Consider the following 21,011-nt stretch of genomic DNA (forward strand, 5'->3'; position numbering starts at 1 on the left):
TTCAAAAGGGAAAAAACAGGTTTATTTCATGCAGTTTACAATACGCTAGTGTTATGAAAAGGAGGTTAAAAAAATACCCACACACATTTTAATTGTATGTTTGTTTTAAAAATGATGGTTAACTGTAACCATCTTCAAATGATTTGGGAAGCCCTAGCAGGTTTTTATCCAGGGAAATTCCATGGATTCGGTTTCTTGTCTATGTCTGTGCTAAGAGTTTTGGCTAATGCAAAAGCATTAAAACCAGATCAAAACTCAAACTTTGCTGCAGTAAGAACACTTCAGAGATAATGAATTGGCACAAAATAAAGTGTTATTGCTAATCCACTATCCAGGAAATAACATGTTGCAAGTATGGCCACTTGGATATTAACACAAACAGCTGACACATAACTAATTTTGAGACCAGTGACTTGGAGGAAAAAGAAAAAAAACCCCATCTGTTGAATTGGGTAGGTGGGCCTAGAGAGTCCATAGGGAACAGATTTTTCATAGCTAGGCTCAGATGAGGCTCAGGACAGAAGCAGGTGGAAAGAGTTGCCATTTGATCCTCCTTCAGTTTGGTGATCTTGTTTCCGTTCCAGGTAGACAGCTTGGCAATGTTTCTCTTAAAGTACCTTGGCACTTGCTTCATCCGAGCAAGTACACGTGAGCCAAGTTAAGTTTGAGTAAAGTTGTGCATAAGCTTTCGGAAAAAACTTCAAAAGGAGCAAGAACCATGTACAGAAATATATTAGCTCTTACATTTCAGATGACCAGGCCTGGAAATCTCAAAAGGTGTTAAGTCAGGTCAAAATTTAAGCTCAGCTTTCTAAGGCAAGGAGAGCACTGTCACAGAACCACCTCCCCTTCCACCCACTCCCAAAGTAGCAAAATAATTTTCTAAAAAGTTTCTGCCATTATAGTAGCTACTAACACGCAACACCCTAAAGAGAACCCTTTGACAGTCCCAGAAAGCTATGTTTGCAGCAGTATCTACTCACTGAACTTTTGAGAAGGTTATGCCTTGGTAGACCTTGCTAAAGTAAAGGACAGCTAAGTTGCAATTAAATATTCATGACAATTTCCTGGGGCAGAATCATCTTCAAAGTCTCTCTATTGCCAGTGCTGTTCATAAAAGTAGTTAGATTTCAGCATAGGCAATAGTAAAGCGGTGGGCAAGCGTACTGTCTTCTCTAGGGCGTTCCTTACCAAGCTGGATACTGAAATTGCAAGTCATACATGGACACTTATATCTGCAATTGGTTCAGCCATTTGTAAAAAATATCTTAAGAGTCCGCAGTTGAAAGAAAAACCGACTAGCTGCTTTTTAAACTTTGCATGTCTCCAGAACTTCAAATTAGCCCTGGGAAGGATTTTAGCCCTTAGCATTTCATCACTGAAAATGGAAAGAGTTCCTTCTGTCTGATGCTCATGTAGGCAAACTAAACAATAAGATCTATTTAGCCCTTTAAAGCCTCAGAGTTCAGTAAGAAGCCTTTAAAGACGGCTCCTGATTGTTGTGAGCCAAAAGAAAGAAAAGTTCTACAACACCGTATTCAGAGAGCATTCCACTTTTTTTTTTTCCAACTGAATATTTATACTATTTTAAAAATCAATAATTCTACACACAAACCCAGGTAAGATCCTGAGATTGTCCTTAAAGCTGGAGGTACCTGCAGTCTAAACTGTAATGAAGTAACAGGCAGCATCCTCAGGCCGTACGTATGTCAAAATTGTTGTGTCAGAAAAGACATTTCTTCAATGAACACTGGGAGTTTTAATCCTGCCGTCCTGAGCTAACAGGTACTGTTAAAGGCATGACAAAATCTCATCTCTTTTTTAAGGGCCCCACCTTTCAGGGCTGACTGAACAAGTCAATTTGAAAAACTTGAAAGATGCTTCCGATGTGGTGAGAGAGAGAACAGAATAGGAGAATGACGCTTTCTGATTTTATCATGTCTGAAGTGAAAAAATCCCAGGCTTCACCTCCAGACTCTCTTTCACTTGACTTTGGCCTCCATGAAAGTCCTAATACCTCACTTTTCCCTCAGTACTTCTCAAGGAATGTATTCCAGTATACCTGAATGATTGGACAACACACATTACAATCCAGTTTCTAGGTCATTTCATTCAATCAGATACTGTTGCATTTTTGCATTCAAAGTTCACTTTTGTAATACTAATAGTAATTTTTAATTAATGTGTGTTAATTTGCTGGTGGTAGCTCTCTACTGCTCAAGAAGAGACTGACAACTCTCCACAACCTCAGCAGTCATTCACAAAAGAGTGTTCTGTTCTGAGAAGCAGTTTGCCGAAAACACCATCATCCTACTCAACAGACCTGTTCCCTAAGCATGCCTGCAACCAAGTTTTCTTTTGTTTAATCTGCTAGAAGTTTTCGCCTGAAAAACAACAACAACAAAAAAACCTCTCTCAGAGAAAGAGGAGATTGATTCAATTTTGGTATCTTCAGGAAATAGTCCTGTTTCTAATCAATCCTAACCGTGCATCCACATCACTAGAAATGGAGCTACACAGCTAAAGAAAATCTGAAGACAAAAAAGTCGGATGGATGTATCAAGCTCAATTTCTTAAGAAATATCTTTTTGTAATGCTACGATGAGAGAAAGGAACTTTTATCATTACAAGAGATGTAGCTGAGTTTGAAAAAAAACATGGTACATTTTCCATGTTTTCTGAGTATATGATTCTGAAGACTGAAATTTGGTAGAGAATCAGTATAAGCCTCTAGATACAAACAGGCCTTTGACACACAAATTACTATGGGCTAACAAATTGCAATTAGCCATAATCCATGGAAACTCCACAGTAAGTGGGAGAAAATTCCAGGTAACCTTTTGTCTTTTGTCAAATAAAAAAAACCCCAAAAACCAAGCCACCTCTATTTGACATTTACTGTGGGAGCTGCTGAGTCAGAGTATACTTTTGGACAATTATTATGTACCAGGTGACATTCACATCTTAGAGGCCTCAAAATAACTCATTCATTGCAGATAAACTCTGATTTAATTGCTGCCTGAAGAAGTCAAAAGCATTCAATATAAAAATGTCATCTCCAATACAGAAAAGTAGCCTCTCACAAAACTTAAGGCCAACAGTGTGCTGTTTCCTAACTCAAAGCAAGAAACTGCTACGGCAAATTCGAACTTCTCAGTTTTTAAACAAGTTTTGCAAGAAGTTTGTCATATAAAAGCTTTTAAAGAATTTCACTGAAAATCCACTAATCATCCGCTGCAGTAACCTCCTGTTCCATGGACAACACACCAAACCACTGAACGTTCGCATAGCAAAAGGGTAGAAAGTTAAATCTTTCACAAAATTTGCATCTTTACGAGAGGTCACCTTGATTAACTGTTATGTTTTGGTATCTCTCCCTTCCTGCTTTATTGCCTTCTGCTACGATCTCTTTGTGCTCAGGATCTTAAATTCTAACCTAGAATACTGTTTTGATTTAAGAATAGAGAAGCTGTGTAAATTCAGAGTTCGTGTCAAAGGCTTTTGCAGAAGAGCTTTTCAACTACAAACCCCGAGCGAAGCATCAGCTTCCGACAGTCACAGCCATTCTCCTCAGGGAAATACTCTCCAAATGACAGAAAAGAAACAGGCAATGGACTCCAGTTTAAACTATATCGGTACATTACCTCATCCTGCAAGATCATAACAGACGAAGCAATGTTTGCAAAACCTGGTGATGTAGATTTGACTCTAATGCAATTACCTTGTTACTGTAGCTATCTTTATTTGAAATTACAAGAGTCAAATAAAAAGAAACCAAACTCATTTGGGGATCAGCTCTTAACGCCTTGAACAAGGCATATGGTAGCACTTCCATCTGAAAGCCTCACATGTTCACACAAATTAAAGCAATAATGACATTAGCAAGAACAGGAAAGTAGTTTAGGTGGTCTCAAACAACAGTATATTTAAAATAATTTACAAGGTACCTGCCTATTAAAGTTCTTTTTTTTTTTTTTTCCTTTCTTAAAATCTTTGTGAGGTATTGGAAACAAAGTGCAAAATAATTAACCACTCATTTCCCCAAAATTTGCTACAACAGGGATACAATGTAAACTAGATTGCAGGTAATCTCACCATAAAAGCATGTTTTTAAACTGAAAATACTCCAGTGAAAAAACACACTTAGAAAAACCCACTCTTTACATATTCTAAATTTGTTCAGTTTGCTCAGTTTGTTACGCATGCTTTGCTGCTGTCATTCTTGAAAATTTCACTTCATAAAATAAAATATTCTGTCTTTTTTGGATTAATAAGAGAGACAAGAGAAATGCTGATTCAGAAGGATCATCGTAAAACAGATATTTTAGGCATTAAAATCCACTTAGGCCAATGCCGAATTACTCTGTAGAGCACATCAAGAAAACAAGAAACATGGTTGTCTGCAATTCCATGAGCTAGGGAGCTCAGAGAACTCGGTGGAGTCATACTGTTTAGAAACACAGTGACTACTGCAGCAGAGGAAATGTTTTAATATGCAGTTAACACAGACAACTGTTATGCTTATTTTCAGATACACAAGATAATCTGTTACTATTTAGGGGAAATTTGGGTGCTAAATTTAAGCTGATAAAATATGGGTGCCTAAAAAAGTATAAAAGTATAAACATTTCCCCCTACACAATTACATTTTTAGTAAATTCAATTAAGTTTTCACATCTTAAAAAAAGACAAACATTTTGTGTGTTGTTGCGGAGGGGCCAGCAGCTTCCTGTGCAGACCACATCCAAGTCGCAAAATGCATTACAAACCCTTTCAAGCATTAAGACGCATGGACAAAACATTTAGCCCATTGCTTAACCTGCTTAGTAGAAATGGTTTTTAAAAATTGTTTCTGCCTAACTTTTATTGATGTATAATAAGTCCTTTTAAAAAAAAAAAAAGAAAGAAAAAAAGTAGACCCTGGGTGTTTGAAAAATCAGGCTTTTGTGTAAAGGATTACCTAGAGTATATGCATAAATTCTGAAGTTACTGAGAATGAAAACTGTAATGTCTTTAGAATTCAAAACAATCTCGTAGCTTTTTGAAACTCCTTTCCACTGCTTTCATAAGTCAATGAAGCCGAGTTTTATACCGTCAATTGCATTAAGTGTTTTAAAGATGTGCTAAAGATTTTGCTCAAAACATAGTGTATTAAAAAGCTCCAGTCTTGTGTATTCGCATTCATCAAGGACAAACTAATAAAGCCGCACCAGATGTTTTCAAACAGTGTTCTTTAACTGCATAGTTGAAACAGTATAGAAAGAGAAAGATTGATTACAGGTATCCTGAATGTCTGAAGTAATTAAGTTTTTCAATTGGATGAGCTTGTGTTCACACTCAAGGTTGATTTTAATCCCAGTCACGGAGATAGGGATCTAGGACCAGCCAGCCATATTTCTGTACAACCTCCAGCTCTTGAAAAATCTCTACCATAATCCACAGAGTTCAATGCTTATAGGCATTTTATAAAAGCACAAACACACATATGAGTACAAACATCTCAAAGAAACAGAATGTTCAGTTGTTCATTTTAAGTAAATTTTGATTCCCCTTCCAAACATCTGGCTAAGACCGGAGCATAACTTTTGCAGGAGGAGACTTTTAACAGAAGGAACATCAAGAATAACTCAGATGAAGGGCATTTTCTCTGAGTTTAGTCTTCCCTTTGGGTATTAAAATATGCTATAAATCCAGTCAATATATACACCCTTCCTTTAGAGAAACCTTTTGTCTGTTGTGTAACTTTTTACGTGCTAGTTTCAGTTGATCTCCTAGGCTGTTATTACACAATAGAGTATGTCACAGAGCCGTAAGGAATGTGCAGTATAACACAGTCAACTGGGGCTGCCGCTGATTCAGAAACAAGGTAGGCCCAAATATTTGCATTTGTGGGCTGTAATGTGTGTGTGTGTGTGTGTGTGTGTGTGTGTGTGTGTAGCACCAATTACATTGTCCTTTAAATGTCTACAATGATTAGCAGGAAAACATCTCCGAACTGATCAACATTGGGTCATCCAGCACCAGACATTAAGTGCTACATGTCTCAGAGGAAAATATGAGTGCATGGTCATTTCTTTCCAAATGACCAGTGTCAGTCAGCCCACAAGAGAGTACAACCATGCACTACAACCAAAACTTAACACACACTCCCACACCATCTATTCCCATTATGTAATCTTGCAATGCTTTCAGCCGGTTGACACCAGCTTATAGGCAAAAATGGTTGAACCCAGATCAACAGAAAATTGTCTAAATCAGATTTTTTCTTTTGCAGCCGAGCCTCTTCAGTGTGACAATTCACTGCGTCTTGGAATAAAAGAGAAAAAATTGTCACCGTTCAATACTGTCTTCACATCCTGGAACCTCGTTCTTGCAAAATCTGAAACAGACCAACAAAAATTCTATAAATGAAAATTCACCCAATGTCATTCCTAAAGCATGGAGGTCAAAGAGCAACATAATGACTATTTCAAATTGATAAAGTCTCAGGGAACTGGTTCAAGGACATTCCTGAAGTCTGTGCTTTAATGCTGAAAAAAGATGGATTGATATGTACAATACCTACTATCAAACATAACGAAAACAGATATAAATCACTGCCAGGAACTGAGTATGATTAATAAAACCAAAGCTTAAGGGTTGGCAGAGGTAAAAAGTAAGCCATTTCACCTCATCCTCGTTCTGAAGGTACTTAGGCCCTGTGTGGCAAATGAACTCGGGTACTTCATTAGAAATTGAATTTCACCTTCATTTTTCCCCTTCCAGTAAGATGTCCTTAACCCTTCAAATTTTCAGATGCAAATTGTGTCCCATAAATTAGTACTGAAAGCATGAACCAGCAACTGAAAATGTGCACAAATGGCACACTGGGTGAGATGAGGCAGGAACTTTTCAAAGGCCAAGAGTATGAGCTGGCAAGATTTAAGTCAACGGAGTGATTTCAAATGTGAAATAGACGCCCAGGCTCGGTCTTCTGTATGACCTGAAGCAAACCAACTACATTTCTGCACAGATTTTTACGATGCTGTTCAGATACACAAAGCTTATCAGCTGGACTGACCAGCTATATGAAAATAAGTACTACTCTGATAGCAGCTTTAAAATACTTTTACATTAATATTATTTGCTCATGCAAGATCTCACAAGTTTTTTTAGGCATCCTTTTCCACATGAAAATTGTTTCCGTGGACACAGGACAAAGCACACTGAACTTTTCACACGTTACCTTGTCCATCATTAACCTTTGAAACGCCCAAGCCAGGCAGCTGAGGGGCAAATGCAGGCTCTCACTTCATGAGGAAGAAAACATTTCTCAAAAATGATATCTAAGGAATTTGATTTCCCCACTGTTACCAAGGAACTGAGATTCCCACTACAGTGAATAAAAGGATTTTTTTTCCCCCTAAAAGCAGTTGATTTGTTTAATATTGACTTTAAAAGGCATATGTTAAACATAGGGGCCGAAGTCTAATGGAAACAAAACATCTGCCCCTGAAAAACCTAGGAATCCTTGTCTTACAACATGAAGACCACTCTACTTCAAATTTGACTATTTTTTTCCTTTTCTCTTTCAATTCACTTTGGCTCCTCCAGTGAGGAAAGGCTCCAGGTCTTAGGATTGACTGTCCAAGCACCAACATTTCTCACATTGCTACTCCAACCTGCATGGCAATCAGCAGTAATGAGGGCAGCTCTCGGGCTGGGCAGTACTGCAGGGAAGCCTTTAAGCAAACTGTACAACCCATCGTGACGGTAGCCAAATAAAGCACTAAGCAAAGCTTCAAATGTACTGAGCACAAATACTTAACAATGTTAAGCTGTAAGTAAAAGTATCTCTAATGACACTTCATTTTCTTTTGCATCTCGACAGTTTTCCTAGTACTGGGAAGGGCTTTTGATTTCAAAAGCTAAAAGAAAGCAAAGGCATGATCCCTGGACAACGACATAGCTGTCTTCAATGCAGAATTTCCTTCTGTGACGATTTTGGTAGAGTCTGATACTCAGACAAACACTTGATGCTAGTGCTTGGTAGCACATTCCATCCCAGACGACCCAGAGAATCTGACAGCGCCCACAAACACTTCAACCTTCGTGCTTGTAGGGCTGGCTACCACTTAATGCAGCATGGCAGTTCCATGTATGGCTTTAAATAAAAAATGTGTAGGTATTTGGTTTCTTTTTAATATTATTAAAATGCTGATAATGTAACTTATCAGCCTCTGTGTCAAGCCTAATATGTCTTTCATAGTGACTGTAGTCAAGCAGGGTCTCACCTGCTTGCACAACTTCGTGGGATTTTTTAAGGACTGAAGTTCATAAAGAACCCATCACCATTTGTGCACCTCAGGGACAGTCCAGTAACAGTTCAGTGTTAGCTTCAAAAAAACCCCAAACTTTATCGCTACCTGGATCTCGCTTTGTGCATACAAAGTCCTTTTTCATTTCCAATTCAATATTATTATTTTGAAGTTACGAAGCCAGGTGCCACTGCAGCTACTTTGATAAATTCCAAAACACAGGAAGATGGTTCCCCCGGGCATATTTTAGATGCAAACGTTGCTTATCTCACCAAGATCATTTACTATGTGTACTAAGCAAAAAGCATTTCATATGAAACTGTAGGAAAGACACAAGTGAATTCTACGAGGAAAAGCCAGGCCCTGAAAATTGCTTAGCAACTGCTAGTATAATATATTCAAAAGGGATTAGACACACTTACAGAAGATATTGCCATTGATGACCTACTCATGGTATCGTAGTGTCATTGCACCTTTCACACAACGATCTGGATGCAGGCTTGAAGCCAAAATTCCTAAATTGAGGCTTACTGGAAGGTGGGGAAATGTATCAGGAATTAATTTTATAAATGCTTCGTACTTAAACCCTTTCCTCAGGTACTTGTTGTTGGTCACAGCTGGGAACAAAGTGCTGGAGCAGATGCCCACATAGGAGATAACAGTCTGACCCAGCAAATGTAGTCAGTAAGTGAAACAATCTCCAACAGAGACAAAACCATGGCTGAAATAAGCACCTGTGCAGTTAGAAAATAATATCGGATCTATTCATTTTGTGAATATTTCCAATTTAAAATGAAACATCCAAGTTTAATTCTTTCCTAGAAGATAAAAATTACTTCTAAGATTAACAGACTTAGAACTATTTTCTGTAGCTTCAGGAACATATACAATAAGATAAAGGTAAGCCAGATCTGGACGCTGAACTTTGCACACTTTACTGAGCCAGTAAACCAAATGTAAAGCAGAAAATTCTATCAGATCAGGCAATATTTTAACACACTCCTAGGTACTTCTTCTGTAATCCCCTAAAGGGGAAATGATTTCCAATCACAAGCTCTCATGAGAGGTGTTGCCTCCACCTCTGTTGAGAAACTGTGTGAAAGAGACTACCCTCTGTGGTAGTCATGGGCAGTGACTTTGTCCAAAAAATAAATTGAATTTCAATTGTCAGGAATTCTATCAAAATTGTACTTACTTACTAAATACTGAAAGGACGACTGACTCTGTTCTGCAATTCAAAATTCCTCACTTTTTTTCCCTGAAAAGCCCTTTAATAAGACTATTGCTAAAAAATTTAGTGGCTTACTGGGCAAAAATGCCAACAGAAGATATTTCAAGACTAACAGAGGTCAATAAAATCTGAAAACAGTTATGGTAGGTCTTCTCCCAAACTGCTAATAGCTAGGTTTGAGGAGTATGTCTGGAGCAGAACCAGGCACGGAAGAAGTTCTTGTTTGAGAACATGCTCTACAGGCTAAACCGGTGACTGCACTGATAGTGCTCCTCTGTCTGCACGTTTTAGACCACAGAATCACCACTTGGTTTGAGTTGGAAGGGACCTTTAAAGATCAACTAGTGCAAGCCCCCTGCTGTGGGCAGGGACATCTTTCACTAGATGGAATGCTTCAAATGATGCTCAAAGTCCCACCCAATCCAAGCTGGAACACTTCCAGGGATGGGGCATCCACAACTTCTCTGGGCAACCTGTTCCAGGGCCACATCACCCTCAGACTAAAGAATTTAATCATTATACCCAATCTAAATCTGCCCTCTTTCAGTTTGAAAACATCGTTCCTTGTCCTGTCACTACAGGCTCCTTTTAAGTATTGGAAGGCTGCAATAACACCTTCCCGGAGGCTTCTCTTCTCCAGGCCAAACAACCCCAATTCTCTCAGCCTTTCTTCATAGCAGAGGTGTTCCAGCCCTCTCTCTCTCTGATCATTTTTGTGTTTGGACCCACTCTAACTGGTCCATGCCTTTCTTGTACAGGGAACCCCAGAGCTGGATGCAGTGCTCTAGGTGGGGTCTCACGAGAGCAGAGCAGAGGGGGAGAATCACTTCCCTTGACCTGCTGGCCATGCTTCTTTTGACGCAGCCCGGGATAATTGGCTTTCTGGGCTGCAAGTTTACGTTGCTGGTCATATCTGGTTTTTCACCCACCAGTATCCCCAAGTCCTCCTCTGCAGCGCCGCTCTCAATCTATTCATCACCCAGTCTGTACTGACACCAGGGACTGTCCTGACCCTGCTGCAGCTCTGCTGTGTTCAGAATTTTCTCTCTTTTCATGTGTCTGTTCTGGTTTTCCTCCAGGTGCACCAGATCCAAAGTTAGCTTATCAATTCTAAACAATGCAGAACGAACTTTCATATCCTAGGGACCCGAATGTGATTGCTTCTTAGGGAAGCAGAACGTGAGAACTGTTTCCTCCACTCAAAATAAATCTGCTGCAGACAGAAGAGTGTTTCGAATCCCAGGCAGCTTAAGACTCTCGAATTCAATTCCAGCACAGTGCCAGTTTATTTTTTTCAATAAAGCTTCAGATTTGATCCATTCCTTGCAGCCATTCCTGAAGACTTGGCAAAAGACCTTATTCTACCTCAGCAGCAGTTTCTGTTAGCATCAGTTAAGAAAATAATGTAGGTTCTTCTTCAGCCACGTGGAAGCAACACTTCAGAGATAAGTATAAGGCTGCTTTACAGCTAAAAAGTTCAGGAGTATGGGTGAGAAGCGGGAGTTGAATCTCATGCAATGGTAAATGTCTTCAATTTGTACAGGCTCAAATGACTACCCGTAACACCGTATCACTGAACACTCCACGATAAGTTATCTTCTAGAAAGTGGACAGCAGAATAAACAAGAGCGCTGTTTGCAGACACATTAGGAAAAGGTTGCAAAAGTTATTTTTTCTGATGCAACTTTTGTGTTCTTTCACTTGTGACTTTTAAAGTACCTTGATCTTCAATTAGTGGGAAGGACCTGATACCTCCCCGGAGAGAGTTGTTTCCTGTGATAAATATAACTGTAGCATTGAGATCACACTAATTAATTTTATTTGCCAGGTCTTGATTCAAAAATCAATTGTTTCAAAATTATCAGATAAGACCATCTTTTGACTATGTCGCACTTCAGTCAAGTTTGCTAATTTGTTGCCAAATCAGATATTTACTGAAAATGTATCCTGCCAGTTTGTATCAGATGCCCCTATACGTAAAAAAACATTTGACAGAAAAGGTGGCGCACAGAAAATAAAAATGAAAAGCGATTCTGACCCTAGAATCTACGTGAAGAACTTTTCTTCTCAGCAAAGCTTTAAAGGAACCAATCACAATACAACTTATAACAGCAACACTAATTCTTCTGTCAAAGCGGCAATATCCAGAACAGGGATTCTATCTTTGCTACCCAGGCTACAACTATAATCACAAACACACACACCACCAGGACTAGCCAAAGGACAGCACTAGTGGGGGTAGGAATTGGATGGGGCAGAAAAGCATCTGGGTAAAATCCTAGGGCAGCTAGTGCTCACCATGACATTTACACTTAATCTGAGTCATTCATATCGTAATCCGTTTCTTCGTCCTCACTCTGAGTGGCATGCAGCATGCAGCAAGTATAGAGAAAGGAAGGGAAAAGAAGAGATTGCAAGTGAGTCAGAGCTGCAACAAAGTACAGTCCACTTACACTTGAAGCATCTGGGATGGCAATGATTTACTCTTATTTGGGACCCCCACTCTTAGTAAGAAAGTATAACAGCAAACAATTTCAAGGAGGAACATTACAGATTTCATGAAAATTTCCTTTTTCAAATGTCCTAAAGACAGCAGATAGAAGCCAAAAGTACCGTGCAACATAACAACAGGGACCATAACTATAGAGAGAATTTAAATAAATCTGTAAAGCTGGTATCTTAACTCTGCGCACGTTTCGCCACAGATGGGAAAGGATAGCACTTGAGAATCTAACTTTGGATGCAGATGTTATGAACAAGTTTTGGTCATTTGTCTCAAGAGTGACAGCTCAATAAAGCAGTACGAAAGAGGAGAATACTCGTGGGAATACAAGTTATCTTTCAGTACCAGTAAAAGCCACTGGAACCATTTAAGTCAATGTCCCAAGTATCATTAATTTCCTTCACTTAGGTGTATTAGAAAGTTACACAGAAGTCAACTACTAACTTACTATGTAAACTGTTTTCCCAAAACAGAAAACACAAGAAAAAGAAGTCTCTAAGAAGGAATGAAGGCGAAGCTTGATTAGATGGGCTACCAAAAAATGCTTTTTCCTATTCTGAAAGTCCAGTACTTTCTTTAACCCAACCTGCTGTAAAAGTAATAGGAAGACTTTCTCATGACTTCTCTAAGTCAGCCCCAGCACGTGAACACATTATTCTGCATATATCACCGGATACCAGAATTTCAATCATATGAACTTCATGAAGACCAACTCAGACACTGATGAAGAGATTGTAGACTAGAGGACTAACGCTGGCTAGGAGGCAACTACTGAGACAACAGCTCCCAAGGTCTAGTCAAGATTCCTGAACACAGATGTCATAAATCTCTCAAGCAAAAAGAAAGTTTTTGGTTTTCCTTTTTTTTTTTCCCCAGTCACAGCATATACCTATAAATAAAATTTGATTTATTAGAAACACAATATATATATAAAAAAAAGATTCTTCAAGTATTGCCATTAATTGCTAGCAACAGCTCAACTCTTCCAGGACAAAAGGAGTGAATGTTTATATCTCCAAACAAAATTAACAGTAATTCTTATTCATCAGCCTGGTCAAATTGTGCTCTGCTCTCTTCTCTGAAACAATGACCAAGAAGCACTTCAATGGAGAGGTTTAAGACTTAACTTTTCTCGAAGCTCCTGAGTTTACAAAGTTGTGCTGCACTCTGAACTAGCTTTTGTATTTAGAATTTGATAGTTTCATTTGATCTGTATTTTCTTTTACATTAAGGATGCAATGTAACTCTGGCAACTTCTGAAGTTCCCTGAAGACGTACTACCATTCCTTATGAAGACGTTTATTAGGTTTTAGAATTTCAAGTTTTATTTCAGACACACATCTCAGCCCTAAATTATTACCGCACACCTCTTTGGTCAACTTTTGAAGTTTTCCTGAAGCATCCTGGCAAAAGCAAACCTCGGCTAGCATTTTGGAATGAGTGAGCTGTGGCTTACCCAGGTTCAGTGCTTACCCTTGACTACAATAATCCCTTACAGCTCTTAGGAAGTTGTATCACAACAGTGACAAAAGAGCATAAAATAATAATTTCACTACAAATGCAACATAAAGTGTATTTTTACAGTGCAATTTACGAAACTGTCTCCATACGTGCAGCTGCATAACCAACTTAAAAAGGCACAGAAGGCAGTGAAGTTTTATCTAAGGCCTCAGTGCCAAGACCCAGATCAATTCTTAGCATTATTTCAAAATTAATTTCTTTGAAGGTGATTCTTGAAAAAGCAACCTTTGATATTTTACCAATTGTTTCCCATCTACATATACTAAATGAAAAGCTTTTAAGCCAACTGCAGGAGTTTGTCTGCAGTCATCTCCTCATACAAAGCAACAATACAATGATAAAACCTGTTCAATATGCATGGGAGAGAAGAATACACTTACACACATAATTCGTCTGCCTTATTACTATTCATTTGTGGTTTTACATTTTCCCTTGTACAAACTCTGAGTGACAACTGAGTAAAATGCTAAGATATTGTGCCCATAACGACCTTTTTGTAAAGCTGGTTACAGAAAGTAAAGAAAACTAGGCAGAAACCTGAAAATATTAAGCTAACAAATGCCTTCATTTTATAACATATTTGCATATGACTATGTTTTTCAGAGACAGCAATCTCCGTTCTTGACAGAAAGTTTTCTTCAGTTGAACTCAAGCAAGGAAAACAGTTTTCAACTGAACCAGTGGCAGAATAAGGAAGCACTCAAACGTGTAAGAAACAAAATCTAGATTCTCAACTGTAAACAGCAAGTATCTGCCAATACTCGAAAAAACAGGACAGGTATCAGGAACAGCACGGAGTACTGCACTTAAAGAACCCATCTGGTATAACAAATGCATGCTGACCGTACCATTTACAGTCTCTCATACAAAGGAGAGGGAACCATTATTAGTCATGAGTGAGGAGGAAAAAGGCAATTAAATAACGGTCCAGAACAGAGGTAGGCCTAGCTACCTCTTAGCGAAGCCCACCCAATTTGACACCATTTCTTTAGTCCAATGTCTAGTAACTCACCTTTGCTTTTTCACTGGGTTCACTGGTTGTGCCATAGGGAGTGTTATGCAATTCCTTTGAGACAACACACAGAAATTCAGCCTGATCTTCATTGCCGTAGTTATAGGAAGAACCAATACTGACCAGCTGAAAGATGACCAAAAAAAAAAAAGAAGTCAATTGCATTTCCATATAAAGCAAATTCCATAATTTCTCATCATTAGTACAAACACTCCTCACTCTTCACGTTGCTGGCTGTGCCTGAAGCATGATTCTCAACTCCAACGCAAATACATTTTGATGTTGACAAATACACTGACACTCTGATGATAAGATAAATATAGCTTTTCTTTTCAAACGTTTACAGAATTAATGATTTACGGTTACGATTACATTGTGAAAGAAAAGGCTACAGAGGCAGGCCAGTGGAGAAGTAGCCTGTTCCCTGTTTCTGTTAATAACTGCAAATCTTCCCATCCTCCAGAGTTAATTTTTAAAATGCTTGTACGTGGTATCTTAATGTGGCATGATTTAACATGTAAATGGCTGCATGCAAGAAGCACTTTAGCCTGAAGAGATACCCAGCACTTTACTTACAGAATAACAGTACTTCTATTAAAACATATTTTGAATGGACAAAGACAAAATTTGCATTTGATTGGAAAACAGCAAGACACAGCATGGTGGGACACCAAGATTAACATCTGAAATTCATACGTACTGCTACAAGGAAGTTAATTAAGGAAGCGCTATAAGCAGAAGCCATGTAATGAAATGTGACGTTTTTACAAACTTCTACAAGTCTTGATACTGAATGATAAATTACAAGATACTGAGAAAGAAGGATATCCTCAACATCAGTACTACCTCATATGCAGCATGTTTATCAAATGGCGGAAATTTCATGTAACTTGTCTTACCTTACACACAGTACACTTACCTAATGCTAGAAGCTTTACATAGCCTGCCTTTCCAAGCCAGAATCAATTCAGATGTAGCTGCTTCATTTATTTTAAAGGTTTATTTCAAAAGCATGACAAGATAACGTATGGTGCTATTACTACTGACACAGATCCAAGTTCTAAATATCCTATTGCACAGATACACCGTATCTAAATGTCATTACCAAAACTATATTAAATCTACCTACCAAATTAACACACATATTTAATAACCCTCTCCTATTCCCCAATCTCTAGTATATCATTAAAGCGCCCTAGTAATGGCCCCATAGAAAAGGCTTCACTTGTTTTTTAGGGCAGCAGCACTTGAAACACTGTAGTTACCTGTGTAAAAACAGTGTACTGCCATTAGTCCAGCAGAGCACCAAGGACAGTAAAAGCCTTGTTAAAGCAGGGAAGATGCAGCCAAGATGAAATCTTGGTCTAGAATCTATACTTGAGGGATTAGTCTATTCCCACAACAAAAGTGGAAGGCAGACCAAGGTTAAAAGTAGCTTCCATATAGCACTGTCAGGAGAAAATAAAGCCTCATTGTACTTTTAAGGAGAGAGAGGAGAGAGATGCTCAGATGCTCCAGCGCCGTAGTAGGACAGCCAAGCAAGCACCTCCACAGACAGACAGAGCCGACGGCTACAAAGAGCAGCAGTTTGTCTGCAGAGTGAACCAACCTGATGCCAGGCCGAGGCAATGTCAAAGTTTTTGGACCCTGATGACATTACATCCTACAAGGCTCAGCCTCCCATGAACAGCACTGGCACGCAAAACGCAGCACTCTCAAAGTACCCACTTTAACTACCCTGTCTGGGTGGGATCACCAGAAACCTTTCGCTCCCATCTCCGCTCCTAACATCACTCTAGTTCTGCAAAATAGTCTGTAATGAACACAGGCTGATCAAAAATGAATGTGATAAAGACATTTTTTCCACTAACACTATGTAGTGAAGTTACAAAACCGTAGGCTTTTTTGAACCACCAATACATCCTCACTGGAATACAAAAGCACTGTTTTTCTTGAAATGTTAGATGAGCTAATCTTTCATAATGAATACTCTGCACCATAACATATTTGCATAATATAGAATCACAAACCCCATAAAGTAACTAGTTGCTTAGTTGCACAAAATGGACTAAGATAGTCCACTGAAAAGCTGGAAAATCAACCCAGATTTACTTCATATAGAGAGGTGATTTGTTGATTTTCTTCCCTTTCAGAAAAAGATATCATGCACAAATTTTCAGAAAAAAAAAGCAGTTAAGTTGGCTTCAAGCCTGCTGAAGTGGTAAAAAGTTATATTGTATATATATCTATATTGCTATATAATATATTGTTATATATCATATAGCAATTACAAACCATATAATACAAATGCAGTAACTGCTTCAATTATTGAGGTAAAATGTAGGACTATTTTAAACAGAACTTTTAACCCACTTTAAGGCTAGAAAACATTCAAAAAGTTAGACACTTTCTTAAATAAAGCTACACATAATTCACCTTATCTGAAGAGAAATTTGAAGAATAAAATTCAAGCACATGATCTGATTTAGTATACCGTTAACTTTTCTTCTTCCAAAATGGCAATAACTTGGTATCAGATAAGCTATGATAACAACTACCAGAAGGAAAAATACTTCTTTACTTATGGACACTCAAAAGAAATAAATGACCTCTCTGAAAGCAGATACAAGGCAAGATCCAAACATCAGCCAAATCATCAATCCTGGTTCAAGAAGGTTGATAGGTCCTGAGTTGATAGCTATTTACAACCCCCACTAATGCTTCATAACCCAAACAAGCTGACCTTTTGCACAAGTTGTCTTTTTAGGAGACGTGGCAGAGTGACTACTAGTTGGATCGGACTATTGATTTAGCTGACTGCAAAACATCTGGATGACTTTTTGCCATTATTAATCAGCCGGTGCATTCCAAGATAAAGTAACTTTTGCAACATTAAACACAAGTTCTTCAAAACTCCAACACATGATACTCTTGTAAGCAGTTCCATATGTGTGCAACTAAGAATGTACTTTTTACATTGTTCAACAGCATGCTAGAAACTTCGTCGTAGCTTTTTGAGATGCAACAGCAGCAATAAGGGTGACGGCAGAAAAAGAAAGAATGGAAAATGATTGCAGATTAGAACTGAACTGTTGTGTCAGAAAGTATGATCAGAAATAAAGCAATGTTTTAGCACTTGTATTCCAAAAGTCACCCCATTGTTCCCAGTGTTGGTGGCAACACTTTAAGAAGGATGCTGATAAACTGGAAGGAATTGTTAAACTCCACCACCCCGTGCCTGTCCGTCCCCGCACACCACTCCCCTCTCCCACAAAAAAAAAATTAAAAAAAAGAAAAGAGACCCCACAACAAATCAGAGTAATCTGAGGTTGGCAAAATACAATGCAAAAGAAAAGGATTTCAGATTTTCCAGCCTACTGTTTCTCAGACTTTCTGACAGGACAAACTCTTTTTGGCTCACGGGGCTTAAACAGTGGAGTTTAAATGACCAAGAACTTCAGGAAGGAAAAAAAGAACATTTTGAAACTCTGAATTTCATAGATTTGTATGATTAATATATACATATGTATACATGCATGTATGCATTTTTCCTCACAGGTTTTTTCCTTCCATGACTTGTTTCATTACACTCCTTACTAAAGCAGTGTGATCCTGCTTGAGTGTCCCTATGAGGCCCAGGGTGTCGTAACCAAGCACAGGAAAATGCCAATGTTACTTATCACAGAAAATTCATTAGATCATGATCCATTCACTGTTTGCACAGAATAAGGGTGCTGACACTAATAGGCTGTCAGCGGTAACTAAAAAAGGAAGGAATGGAAAGCAGTCCTATTATTATTACTATTATATCAACTGAAATAAAGTTATTTGTATTCTATTTCTTCATGTGAAAATACAGGTCATGATTTTCCTGAAAAGACAAAGAAATAACAATAGGAAAGTCCCTGTCTCATAAAGCCTGAACTTTTAAGGAAAATCAAATATGATAATCAGAAAGGGCAAAGTTAAAAAAAAAAACAAGTTTGGCATAAATAAAGGTGGACAGCGAGCACCTGATGCCTACCTATGGTCAAGCTTGTTTTCAAATAGGAAAGATTTAAGAATGATTTCAGAGGCAATAATGAAGTAACTTTCTGAAGAATTTTTCCTAAGCCTGCAGCTCTGTGAGAGGATAACTGTGCCTTTCAAACAAGACTATTTAAGAAAAACAGATGATAAAAGTGGTATAGCTGAGAGAACAGGTCAAATGATTCCTGCATCAAATTACTCAACAGCAGCAAAATATATGAATCTCTTCCTGTCTTAAATCAATGACTGTACACCTAAAAATATCCCTATGAATAGGCAAAATGGTTGGTGCATCACTTTTAGGAACCTTATTTTTGAAGCGAACAAACTTCATGCCTAACTGATGGTTGGACTAGATGATCTGAAAGGTCCCTTCCAACCTAGGCAATGCTGTGATTCGATGAACTGAGACAGATCTCACAACCAGCCACATTTCAATAACTTGCCTATACAGGTTTGCTATATTGCTTTAACAATATTGATTCAGAATCTGTACAGTACGTTTACAGGACACATTAGCAATAGTATTACCATCACAGATAACTACTCCAACTTGCACAAACAGCACCCCTATCTTCCTCTGCTTTCCACTAGAGTTATTCACATTAACTAACTCTTCTACTTCATGACGACCAATTTCCTTCTCATTCTGTGATGGTCCGATTCTCAAAACTGAGTAAATTTCCTAACAATTACTCTCAAATTCTATTTTTAATATTCTTATACATTGAAAATTACTGTTCTATTTCAGACGTGCTGAATTCCTTGTACACTAGAAAGCTTGTCTTGGAAAGCTTGTATTTTTTTTTTCTTTTTTTTTATTATACTAACTAACTGTTTATAGAATAAAAGAAAGTCCTCCCCTCAATTTTTTTTTGCTGAATCAAGTTGTATGAGCGTAAGAATGGCCTCTATGCCTTTTAGAATTATAATGCGTTGATCCTACTGCCTTCTCAAAGGATTTGCAAAAGGCTATAAAGATGCGTACACATCAGCCATTACGCCCAGCACTGATGACTGACACCAGGACTGTAAGCATACTTACGTCAGGTCTCTTAATGCAATTGTCAGACTTCAAATCTAGGAGGAAGGAAAATTCATTCCCTTGCAGATTTATTTTTTTTTAATTTTATACCTGCCTTCATTTCTTCCCTGCCTTCCTCCATCTCTCGTTTTATTATGTTGATTTTTACTTTGAGCTATCTAGGACATGAACACACAAATAACATCTTGCTGGCTGTACCCTACCCATCCTTAACAACAGGCCACATTTCTTACTCAGTTCCAGAAAGTCTGCAATTACAGTGCATTAGTTCCACATTCCAAACGTTACCTATACAATTGCAAGAAACAGATCATACTTGGTACACTGAAAGCAGATTCTGGAATATAGCTAGGCAATGGTCCAGGTTTAAAATCTACAATTGCATGGCTAAGTGTCCGTGTCATAGGCAAAGTTCTGCTCATATCAAGTCACTTTACTGTCATGTTATCTTCATGACGTTATACTGACCTTTCAGACTGAATAACCACATATATAGCAAGGAAAAGAACAAGTATTTTATCGATGAAAAATACTACAGAACACCAGGTTCCCAAATCAATTCACATACGACACTTCAAAACGGAGCAGAGCTCTGTAAAGAACTGGAAACTGCTTCCAATGTTACTGGTTAGCAAAAAATCCTTCCCAAACTCTTGAACACTGGGAAGTAAATCACCAATTAAAAAAGCAGTGACCTGAGGGCGAGGGGAGCAGGTAGGATGAGACAGTCTAAAAAAGACAATGGGTGAAACTATGATTCTTCATTTGGGTTTCAAGAAAATTTCCCAAGGAGGGGAAAAACCACAACAACCAAAAAGTAAAGCCAAAAAACCCCAGGATGTTCTTTCCACTTGAGACAAGATTTAAAACTGCTGGGTTTGTTCTCCCCTCACTCCTCCATATTTTATTTCTGAAAAATTCTGTTATTCATTGTTGCAGTTTGAATATAGTTCACCCACCTAAAAAAACAGTAAAGTTTTGAGTTACCAAAAATAAAGGGCGTGAACTCAGAATTTAACTGGCTATTAGGTGGATGAAATACTCTCAAACAGGAACAACGAATAACACACAACTGCCCCTTTCTGAACTCAGTGAACTGAAAGCTTTATTTACAGGGCTCCTAATACTTAAATTGTACCACTTTTACTTAACAAGTATGAATCAAAGGCTGTTAACTTTGGAGGAAGATTTAAGGAAATAAGTCACCTATTGAGAAGGTTAGAACTCTTCTTAAGAAAAACCTTTAACTCAATAACTAAGGGGTTTTTGTTTGGTTGTTTTTTTAATTACTTTTACGATATGAACATTCATAATGTATAATGAAGTACCGTGAATATAAATAAAAGCCAGTCACAAATACACACAAATTACTA

At 38.1% G+C, this 21,011-nt stretch overlaps 1 protein-coding gene across 2 annotated transcripts in view; it reads right to left on the minus strand.

Annotated features, from left to right (window-relative positions):
* KCTD5 (potassium channel tetramerization domain containing 5) overlaps positions 1-21,011 on the minus strand; it is a 37,680-nt gene continuing 16,669 nt past the window's right edge. For both annotated transcript variants that reach the window (XM_063343781.1, XM_063343780.1), the window contains 2 exons: positions 14,565-14,690; positions 1-6,379 (listed from right to left, as the gene is read on the minus strand). In XM_063343781.1, the coding sequence (XP_063199851.1) occupies positions 6,350-6,379; positions 14,565-14,690 (156 nt within the window). In that variant the 3' untranslated portion in view covers positions 1-6,349. The remainder of the gene's footprint in view (positions 6,380-14,564; positions 14,691-21,011) is intronic.

This window comes from Chroicocephalus ridibundus, chromosome 8 (genome assembly GCF_963924245.1).
Source record: "Chroicocephalus ridibundus chromosome 8, bChrRid1.1, whole genome shotgun sequence".
In the NCBI taxonomy this organism is placed as follows: Eukaryota; Metazoa; Chordata; class Aves; order Charadriiformes; family Laridae; genus Chroicocephalus; species Chroicocephalus ridibundus.